At 40.8% G+C, this 11779-nt stretch overlaps 1 protein-coding gene across 1 annotated transcript; it reads right to left on the reverse strand.

The window, feature by feature from the left end:
• Nucleotides 1-701: 701 nt before the first annotated feature.
• On the reverse strand, nucleotides 702-11141 carry prune1 (prune exopolyphosphatase 1). Its single transcript, XM_014475266.2, has 9 exons — nucleotides 10924-11141; nucleotides 2691-2798; nucleotides 2398-2600; nucleotides 2077-2261; nucleotides 1818-1976; nucleotides 1660-1751; nucleotides 1411-1569; nucleotides 1173-1263; nucleotides 702-1101 (listed from the first exon to the last, which is right to left on the reverse strand). Exons 1-9 carry the CDS (start codon nucleotides 10960-10962, stop codon nucleotides 893-895), a joined length of 1245 nt encoding a protein of 414 aa, XP_014330752.1. The 5' UTR covers nucleotides 10963-11141; the 3' UTR covers nucleotides 702-892.
• Nucleotides 11142-11779: the final 638 nt, after the last annotated feature.

Raw genomic sequence — 11779 nt, forward strand, 5'->3', positions numbered from 1 at the left:
AAGATTGGGTCTGGTGAGGTTCTGCAGCCAGATCAGGAGGACTGGGGTCGTCTGTTGACTCAGCTGGGGGTTTGGACCTGGTTCTGGGTCTGCAGGTGAAGCAGAGCTTTCACCTGATTGGTTCTAATTGGGTCAGAGGTCAGCAGGTCGAGCATCTGTTGCAGATGGATACCTCAAACTGCCACTTCCACTTTGTTTCACAATAAAAGCCTCCTCCCTACCTCATTGTGAAACGTGCTGCGGTTCCGGACAGGAAGTAGTTCTCACTGAGACACAACATTCCTCCACAGAACCCAGAAAGACCCGGTTCTGGTGGTGAACCGGGTCATCTATTGAAGTCAAACTGGCCAATCACAGTGCGGATCTGGAGCTGCAGAGAAACTATGATCCAATAGGAAGACGTTTCTCTGAGACGGGCCAAACCTGGAACCAAGGTTCTCCTCAGGTCAGAGGTCAAACAGAACCACCCACATACTGCTTTAGAATTTCAAACATGCGGCAGGCTTTTATTGTGAAGGAACTGATCTCACATTTATTGTGAAAGAACCGATCTCAGACTTTTATTGTGGCAGGTTTTATTAAGACCCAACCTGACATGCTTTTATTGTTGTGAACAGAGTTCTGAGCTGAACTCCAACTTCCTGTCGTATTTGAATGGAACTTTCTGAAAGATAAACATTATAAAAACAAGAAATAAAGGCTTTTGTTTTGAAAAGTCTCTTTAATTTATGAAATAATGGCTTTTATTCTGGAGGTTTGGGACAGAACGATCCAGTAGGTTCTGTTGGACCCACCAGATTGATGTGAGATTAAAAAGGTTCTTGACCGTAATTTGTGTTCTGATGCTGCATCTCCATTTCCCAGAGATGTTGCCATGGTAACAGAGGTGAGGTCAGAGGTCATCAAACTTGCCCCGCAACTCCTCGGCGGTGATGCGCGGCAGGCCGCCGTCCAGAGGGCAGCCGTCCACCAGGCTGTTCGTGGGCGTGGGCGGCACCACAGGCTCCTCCTCTGCGTCTCCTAGGCAATCGGCACCATCACACTCCCTCAGGAAGTCCTGGACCAGGGGGAGGAGCTTCTTCCTGGACGCCAGGGCGTTACCTGGCAACCACACACAGATGTTACGCACCTCAAGCTCCGCCTCCGCCTGGGGAGCCAGGTGAAGGCCTCACCTTGATGGAACGCTGAGATCAGAGGGTGGAGGCAGGGGGCGGGGCTGAGGCCGAGGGCGGGGCTCTGGGCCCGCTGCAGGTAGCTGCTCACCTGGAGGAGAGCGTCATGGTTGGCATGGCAACCACAAATAGCAGAGACTACAACAGTACTGACGGAGAACTACAACTACCAGGTTCCCATAGTGATACTACATGTCACTACTACAATAGTACTTCCAGTGTGTAATATGGGAGGTACCTGCTCCCTGCAGGTGCTGCTGTGGCTGAACACAGCGAGCTCTCTGATTGGCTCCTCTCTCTCAGTGAAGGACATCGTCATCATCAGCAGCAAATCAAATCCAGACTTGTGACAGAAAGCCGAAAGCTCCGCCTCCAACTCCGCCCTCTGCAGCAGCTCCTGGAACACAACACAACAGGGCCCCCTGCTGGCACTCACACGGTACTGCCGCTGTGTATGGATGTACTGTGTGTACAGTTCAGGTGTTACCTCCAGACTGAGGTAGATAACAGGAACGGCGACGTTGAGACTTCCTGAAACAGCTTTCATGTCTTTTATCAACATCTGCTCCATGTTCAGACCTGCTGACAGAACGCTGCTCTAAGTACTAGCAAACGCTGCGAGCGCTAGCGAACACTGAGGCTCACCTGAGACGTCCAACTTGGCCTTCTGCAGCTCCTGGAACAGAGCGCCCCTTGGTGGCAGAGAGGGGAATCGCGCCTCCAGCTCAGCAACATAGCAGCTGTCTTTAGGAGTCACTTTACCTGCAGCGGCAGCCATGTTGACGCAGTCCAGCACCACTGTGGCTGCTCACACACACACAGTTCAGAACAGGTGCTAATCAGATATATCCTCAGAATCTGGTCAGGCAGCTGTACACAGGTGTGTCTGTATCCAGGTGTGTACCATAGAGTAGGAAGGCGAGCTGCTGGTCCAGGATCTGTGGAGCTACCTTGATGATGCGTTCAGTTACCAAGGTAGCGCAGGATCCCACCATCTCCACGGTAACAGGGCAGGTAGGGGAGCGTGTCCTCTCAGCCTGATGGTGGTCAAGCACCTCCACTACTGCCCCCTCCAGGTCAGCATCTGAACTGCAGGAGAGGAGAGAGAGGATCAGAACATAGCTGTGGAGGTGAGGCGTTCAGGGTCCTGCGGCTGCAGCAACTGCCGGGGTCATGATGAGTTCGTGGTCTCCAGGCAGAATCAAACGACCCTTCTGCAGCTCACCTGGGCAGGACGTTGTGGTCCACCAGGCTGAGCCGCAGGCGGCCGGCGCGCCGCAGCGCCCGCAGGTCCAGCTGGTCCCGAAACAGCAGCAGGTGTTGCGGCAGAGCGGCGCGGCGCAGCAGGAACACGCTGTCGGACCGCAGCGCCAGGTCTGACTGCCGGATGTTCATCAGGGGCAGAACCAGCAAGTCGTTGCCTGCAGTCTGACACACACACACACACACACACACACACACACACACAGCGTGACCTCGGCTCACTGAGGCCTGGCAGCTGATTGGGCAACTCCTCACCTTGAACAGGAAGTAGGCGAAGGCCATGGCGGACACCATGGAGTCCACATCACAGGCTTCATTCCCCAGAACCACGTGGACATCTGGACCAGCCCGGTCCAGGTTCTCCTGCAGAACCGAGATGCAGCAGTCAGAACCAGAACCAGGCCGGGATCTGGTTCTGGTTCTGGCCCGGATGTGATCTCTGGGCTTTAGAATCTTCTGGCCTACTTCATGCAGTCTAAAGTTTCGGTTGAAGCTGAGCTGGACCGATCAGGTGATTGGTCACATTTATTGGTGATTTATCAAAGGGACAGTTATCGTTATTAGAGCAAACCACAGAAGAAGAATGAAACACTGAACTTACAGCAACATAAATAAAAACCAAACGGAATGAAATGTTATAAAACAAATCTATCAAGATGAATATTTTTATTCATATTCAATGAATTCAACTGTATTCAATATTTTTATTCAAAATACTGCATCACAGATGCAGTATTTTAAGTATTCTAACAAACTTTTGTATTAATGTTATTTTTATGCATCACTCTGAATCTTATTACAGCTCCAGGAAAACGTTACCCAATTATTTTTCAAGGATTCACGAAGTTTCCGGTCTTGTGCGCTATTCGGTTCCCCTGCGAAAATCTGTTCCCCCTGTGTCGGGAGCGCGCATTACAGCCGGAGAGGCGGATCTGACCATTTTCACGGCGCTTCTGATCGATTTCTCTGTAAAAACAACTCAGTGAATCATGTCAAGCTTGTAACATTTAGTTTAATGTGCAGCTGTTGTTTACAAAATTGTAAAAATAATTAAATAAACGAGCTCTTTTTACGCTGTTTTCTGTTATTTTAAACGCCAAGAGAATCGGTCTTTTTCTAACTTTTGTCACTTACGCCTGACAGAAATAAAAGTCAGTCACCAAAACACAGTTTTTCAACACTTAGTGTGTATTTATAATTTTTCATTGCTGATATAAGACGATTGCTGAAAGCATGGCACAAATATTAAGACTTCCTGAAAAGACGAGAGCGTAGACTTTCTGGTAAATCCCGTTCTAATGTAAAATATGACAGATTACTGTAGTAAGGAAATTTCTAGTATACTACAGGCTATCACACATAATTTTTGAGAATTTGGCAACAGTTGCCCTTTATTCCCAAAAGTTATGGGGGGAGGAGAGAATGGATATTTCAGCTGCCTGAAATAATCTGTTCCCCTCCATAAAATTGGAACAAATTAATTCAGCAACAATCTTTAACTCTGTTTATTCCTCTTATCATCAACAATAAATCCTGTGAATTTGGTAACATTTGTTCTTTTTTTGACAAAGTTATGAGGGGGGAACCATATATTTCAGCTGCCTGAAATAATCTGTTCCCCTCCATAACATGGGAAAAATTAAGCAAATCCTGTGAATTTTGAAACTGTTGGTCATTATTTGTCTATATATCGTTTGAAGCAATTAATTATTTGATATTTTGAAATCTAAGATGGTTATAATAAATATTACTGTTGATGTGATTATCTTTATGTAATGTATGCTCTGTTTAAATGTGTATCTTCCAAGTTACAAATATGTTGCAGATATTACATCTAACAATGCACCTTACAATATAAACACATACGGTGTTTTCTAGAAAGTCAAAAATCACGTGGTGCTGTTGCTCCAATCAATTATGCAAATGTGCAGGTGTTGGGCAGATTGTTCGTCACGTTTTGCTTTAAGTTAAGCCAACTATTTGAGTAAGTCGCCACTTTTCTTAAATATGGACAGTGTTGAATATGAAACGCTCTTTAACTATAAAGTTAAAGGCGAATATCCACCGCAGTCAACGAAGGAAAGAAAATATGTCATTCGAAGGAAAGCCTCGTCGTACAAGATTGAAGGTAATTATCTTTATCTTCCAGAGTGATGCATTGACGGTAACCTCTACTTTAATATGTAGCAAATAGTGGAATGCATAAGTTATCTAAAAACAGTTAGATAACATTCAATGTTTTTTTGTTATTGATTTACTGCTGCATTTAATTTCGATTAATATGTGTGCACACACGAACGTTACTCCACGTTTTAATGCAGGAATAACGCACAATGTTCCTGACTGCAGATGTTATTCATGTGAATTACACTTGTACTCAGTTCTATTTCTAAGTTGTGTTGTAAAAAGATTCCCGTACTTCTACATTCATCAATAAAAGAAACAAAATCTAGCAAAGTGGACAATTGTGAATAAAAACCATTACGTCAACAAATTCACAGACATTACTCCTTCGAATGAGCACTGTTTATTTTTTTCTCCAAAAGTAAAATTTTAAAATAAATATGCATTTGATAATGTCTTTCTTCCTGTTCTGTTTATTGCATGCTTCTTGTTTCAGCCTCTATGTATAACTCAGTAGTAGTATACATTTGCATATTTGTAGAATTATAAATGTATTTTAATAATAGAATTTCATGCTTCGGTCATATTTTTATTGGTGTCCTTTATCTTTTCCAAGGAAATGACCTCTTCTACGTTAAACACAAAGGCAATTTGTCCTCAACAAAGGTCAAAGTTGTTAAAGGTGCTGAGGAAGCCGAAAGAATATTTGTTGACTTCCATGCCAGCCCTACAGGTGCACATTGTGGACAAACAAAAACAACAGATGCCATCTCAAGGAGATTTTATTGGCCAGGAATGTCTGTGGACATCAAGAAATGGGTATGTTACATAAGCAGTGGACTAAATAAATAATTTTCTTTCGTAATACCAAATACAAGATTTAAATTTTAGGAAAATAAATGTGTAAGCCTTATTTGTTTTACCAATATGAAACTATAATTGTCCAATAATGTCAACTTTGCATGTCTTAAATTCTTGTTGGTTTTTGTGTTTCACTCACTTCCCAGGTCTCTGAGTGCTCATCCTGTCAGGCCAGTGCCCCAGCACTGAAACAGCCATCAGTGTATACTCCCATAAAGGTAAAGTAATTCATAGTAAAAAGAAACAGTTTTAGTGAGACTACATGGTAGTGTGCAGCAGTGCAGTGGTTGGTTCTCCTGCTTTGTCCATGTTCTCACAAAGGGCCTACATTTTGAACAAGTTGATGTATAAAATTAAGGAATGTATTTTTATTATACTAAACATTTTACAATATACTGAGAACATATTATTTTAGCTTGACAAAATACTGCTTATGAAGCTGCTACCCCCGCGACACGAACCCGGATAACGCGGAGGAAAATGAATGGATGTATGGATATACTGCTTTCAAAGATTTTCCTGTTCTATTTTTATTTATTTATTTATCTATTAAATCTTTCATTTAAGGTTACCCATCCCTTTGAATTAATTGGGATGGACCTCATTGGAAAACTGGCCGAAACAAAATCTGGACACAAGTATATTTGTGTCATGATTGACTATTTTACGAAGTGGCCACAGGCATATCCACTAAAGAGTAAATCAGCACCTGAAGTTACGGAATGCATAATTAAGTTTGTGCATCAGTTTGAAGCCCCCAAAAGGATTTTGACAGACCAAGGACGAGAATTTGTAAATTCTGTAAGTATTTATTTTGAATCTCTTAGAGAAATTTAACACAATGAATGTCCTCCTTCACACTATTTTGTTCGATATGTTGTTTAAATATGCAGTCTATTTTGTCAGAGCTAATTGTTTATAAATTTTCAGATAAACCAAGAAGTGTGCAAAATTCTCAATATCAAACGAAGTCTGTGTTCCCCATACCATCCCCAAACAAATGGGTTGGTTGAAAAAATGAATGGGACCATTCAAAGGTGAGTACTATCTCTAATCTATACATTTTCCAAGAAAGATCACAAAACAAGACGTGTATTTGCTAAACTACTTACAAAATAAGGCTAATTGTAAGAAATCACGTGTTATGTGTGACATCTTACACTTTTCATGTATTTTAGAGCTCTGAGTAAGGTTGTGGATGGCCATCCACACACCTGGGATGAGTATTTGGATGCTGTGATGTTTGGGATACGCACCAAAAAACAAATAACCACACAGTATTCCCCAAACTTCCTCATGTTCGGAAGAGAGGCACGCTATCCCTCGGAAGTCCCTGAACATTACATGGTCAATCTTTCCATTTCATGGTATTGTATTTAAGTAAAAAATTCTATTTTTCAGTTACCACTTGAGTTTCTTCAAAAACATTTTGTTTTCTTGCATAGTCAGGAAGACTTTGCATCTGAATTAAATTTCAGTGAGGTCATGAATTTATGTAAAGCATCTACTTTAAGTGCATCATTCACAAAGGACTTTATTCTGAAAAGGTTTTCAGAATTTTTTCTATAAATATGAAAATTGTGTAAACCATTTCAAGAGACATTGTCAGTATACTCTTTTCCAGAATATATTGTGATATCTCACTGTAGCATGCCATAAATATGATGAGTGTATGCTTTCTAAATGACAGATTTGAACTGACACTTGAAATATTAATTTTGTGTTGAAAGATTGACGGTGCTGTGGAGGACGTCGTTGGAGTGGAGGAGTTGGCAGAGGACGTCAAAATACAAGAAAGCCTGAGGAGCATCGTCAGCGACAGTGTTTCCAAAAAACAGGAAAAAGCAAAGGGCAGAGCACAACACATTGGCACTGTGTTTAAACCTGGTGACCGAGTGTGGAGGCAGAACATACGCAGTCAGCAGAGAAAAGGTGGGAAATTGGATGCTGGTTTTCTCGGACCCTATACAGTCATCAGTATCCAAGGCAAAAATGCAGATATTCAAGATGATAATGGTGTGATATTCCGGAAGATAAACACTGACCATCTGAAAATCTGCATTAGAGAGAGTCCCCGACTGCCACATTGTTTAAAAAATCAAGGAAGCAAAATAAATTTTGCTCAACCCCTGGCTGATGCAGCACTACCGCCTTATGCTCCAGCATCACCCCCCTCTGCTCCAGCATCATCTCCCCCTGCTCCAGCATCACCCCCCCCTGCTCCATCATCTGCTACCCAGAGAAAATCTCTAGCAGAGAAATGTAAATTTTATTTTAAATTCACAAAAACTGTCTGTCTTTGTACTAATATGCTTTCGTCTTGTTTTAATGAAAGGAATAATTTCAGTCAGTCAGTGCAACAAACTGCTTGCTTTATTATTAATTCCTATGTACAAAATAGCTGTATGAATCAGTGAAGTTAATACTTCCTCAGACTCCAATCATATGATTTGCATAATATGGATAACATATCAAATGTTTTGTAAAATTAAATGAAATGGGTGTCATGACAATGAAACTAATCTTTAACTTTTTATTTGTTTTCCACTCCTCACCCCATCCTCATCATCAGATGTGCATGATGCTTTTACTGGAAAAAACGTCTTTGTCCTTCTGTCAAAAGTGAATGCATATAAGTTGTTTTACTTTGACATTAATAAAATTGGTCCTGACATGGAACTGGAGAGTCAGGTAGGTACAATGACTACATTGTTTTCAAATATCACAGCTGTTACAGTATTTAACTAATCTTTTTTCTTGTAATACATTTGCAGTCTATTAATGCATTTCTGGCCGTCATCGTGAAGGAATACAACAGCAAGAACACAGGACAGGCTGTGTTCATAGATTCATTTGCAATGACAGCAATGTGGCAGGGAAAAAGTCCTAGATTAAAAAAGGTAGATCTTACACATTCCACTGTGCTTCTGTGTTACTCTTCTCTTCCATGTGTTATTAGTATTTTTGAATCGATGAAAAGAAAATGTTTTGACTTTTATATGATTTTACAGATTTTTCTGCATCACCTATAAAAAGTATATTCTCAGTGCTATGTGTGTGTGTTACTAAACATATTTTGTTCTTGATATGAAAAAATCTATGTTTTTCTATTATTCACAGATGAACCCAATGAATTATGAAATAATTCTGGGAATCAACAATCAACACCACCACTGGACTTTAGTGGTAATAAATGTTTTTAAACTCTAAAAACAATCTATATCATAATTATCTCTTAGACAAAAACCACATGAAAACTGTGAAATGCCCACTTTCTAGGTGATCTACCCACAAGAGAAAAAGTCTTTGTTCTTGAATCCACTGGGGGAATCAAAACAAGACATCCAGAAATGCTTGCAAATCACAAGGTATGGTTAAAAATGTACGTTTAACTCAAGTATGAAAATCAAATAAAGTTGTTCTTATTAATATATCTATATTTACAGGGCATTTATGAGGAAGAAGGGGTGCAATGTCTCACGTTGGATATGTGACACAGTCAAGCATCCAAAACAACGGGATAGCTCATCATGTGGTGTATTTTCACTGAAGGTGCATACATATTGTCACACAGTGTATGACTTTAGGATTTTGATATATATTTTGAGACATGTACAGTGAATTACTTACTTTGTTACTTAAATTTAAAGACATTAAATGAAGCTGTTCATTTCAGTTTGCAGAAAAAATCCTGTCAAAAGAGGTTGTGGATTTTCCTGTTTCCAGAGAGGCGGTCCACAGCATGAGGTTGGAAATTGCTGTGAGACTAATCCTTAACAGTGGTGAGGATAACATTAATATTCTTATTTTGAGTGTTTATGACAATTGTTATCATGATTACTATTATTTGTATGTTTGGCTAAAACATCTGTACTTAGCAAAACTTAATACATTAACATGGACTCTGAAAACATTTATTTAAGGAAATTGTTTGTCTACAAATTAATAAGTACAATCATTTTATTTTCTATATTTTTTTCATAAATGACTGTGTTGGTGCTTAGCACATCCTGTGTAATAGTTTTATACACACACACATATATACAGTCACGATTGTACATGTATAATTGTGTGTGTGTGTGTTTTTATACTTTTGTTAACAGAGGACCTAAAAGACTTGTGTCACTTCTGTGGAGAGATGGAAAGTGACCCGGATGTGAACTGGAAAGTTTTTAGAATTATTCAAAGACTTAGTGTTAGAAAACTAAATGAAGAGGACAAGTTTTATCTAATCTTATCTTGCGTAAACAAGCTATGATTTGATCCTCCAGCAGTTGGAATATAAAGGAATCTAAAATGATTGATTATATATTGTAATTGTAAAGACATATTTTTCTAAAAAAACCCTGATATTTTTGGTTTCTTTCCTAGATCCAGTGTGATGTGTGTCTGAGGTGGTTCCATCATGTGTGTGGGAAGCCCACCAACTGGAAAAACATATCACTGCTTTATGTGTTTGCCTTAGTTTGCTGTGGTGTTCTTGTTTATGTATGTTGTTTAAAGGTTAATAAATTACATTTTGAAAACTGTTTGATATTTATACTTACAAGACTTTGATATAAGGCAGCTATGGAAAAAAGTTTAAATCCCAAGGCCCCTCATAACTTTGTCAAATAAAGAGCAAATGTTACCAAATTCACAGGATTTATTGTTGATGATAAGAGGAATAAACAGAGTTAAAGACTTGTTGGTGAATGAATTTGTTCCAATTTTATGGAGGGGAACAGATTATTTCAGGCAGCTGAAATATCCATTCTCTCCTCCACCCATAACGTTTGGGAATAAAGGGCAACTGTTGCCAAATTCTCAAAAATTATGTGTGATAGCCTGTAGTATACTAGAAATTTCCTTACTACAGTAATCTGTCATATTTTACATTAGAACGGGATTTACCAGAAAGTCTACGCTCTCGTCTTTTCAGGAAGTCTTCATTTTTGTGCCATGCTTTCAGCAATCGTCTTATATCAGCAATGAAAAATTATAAATACACACTAAGTGTTGAAAAACTGTGTTTTGGTGACTGACTTTTATTTCTGTCAGGCGGAAGTGACAAAAGTTAGAAAAAGACCGATTCTCTTGGCGTTTAAAATAACAGAAAACAGCGTAAAAAGACCTCGTTTATTTAATTATTTTTACAATTTTGTAAACAACAGCTGCCGATTAAACTAAATGTTACAAGCTTGACATGATTCACTGAGTTGTTTTTACAGAGAAATCGATCAGAAGCGCCGTGAAAATGGTCAGATCCGCCTCTCTGGCTGTAATGCGCGCTCCCGACACAAGGGGGCAGATTTTCACAGGGGAACCGAATAGCGCACAAGACCGGTTCTGGATCCCCGCTGTTCATTTTTAAACCATGACCGGGACTTTTATTTTGAAAGTGACTCCAGCTTATCGATTTATTTCAATAAATCAAACAAAAGCGGCCGCTGCGACCCGGTACCGCTGCTGGACAGCTTCAGCCGAACCTGAGCGGGACTGGGTCGGAGGACGGTTCCGGTACCTGTAGGGTCCGCCGGCAGCTCCGCAGAAACTCCTCCATCTGCGGCAGTTAGCCGTTAGCTTCCAGACGGTACCGCCCCGGTTCTGCTGAAGCGACCGAACCGAGCCGTTAACGGGCACCGCGGGCTCACCTGGCGGCGGGTCCGAACCGGAACGTGAGCGGGTAAACAGACCACTGCAGGAGGCGACCGTTAGCACAAAACAGGGTGAAAGGTCAGGGCGGCTTCACTGGCTCGCTCCAGGCTCGGAAAACAGATACACTCAGTTTGACTCTGAGGAACCAGAACATTCTGGAGAACTTCTGGACCGACCCAGAACCCCAGCTGCTCAGAACAGGAAGTCACCTCGCATTAATAATTGTACACAAATTAATATTTGTCAGATAAAACATGTTCAAAATATAAAGTGGTCAGAACCAGAACACAAAAGGTCAGAGGTCAAATATATAAACATTAGATTTCTCCAGAGACCAGGGCGAATACCACAAAATTCACTACTGAAGAGTTTTCCCTCCGACACAAGAGCAAACAACACAGACGAACCATAACTTTTCAAATAAGAATCTCAGTCCATAGAGAATTTACAAAGATTGAATATTTTAAACAAAAAAAATATATAGAATCTCCCGGAAACAGTGCAAATATACCAACACCTGAAAACGACAAAAGAAACTTTCTCTACTTCCCACAGAACAGAAAACCTTTTGGTTTTCCTGTGGTGTCGCTGCTGGTCTGAGCAGCAGAGTGTCAGGAAGACGAAAGTTTTCATTTTGAACCGATTCATGAATCTAAGCAATAAAAAGGCTAACGCTGCGACTACCATCAAACCTGCTGCTGCAGACCCACAGCGCCCCCTGC

This window comes from Xiphophorus maculatus, chromosome 3 (assembly GCF_002775205.1).
Source record: "Xiphophorus maculatus strain JP 163 A chromosome 3, X_maculatus-5.0-male, whole genome shotgun sequence".
NCBI classification, from domain to species: domain Eukaryota; kingdom Metazoa; phylum Chordata; class Actinopteri; order Cyprinodontiformes; family Poeciliidae; genus Xiphophorus; species Xiphophorus maculatus.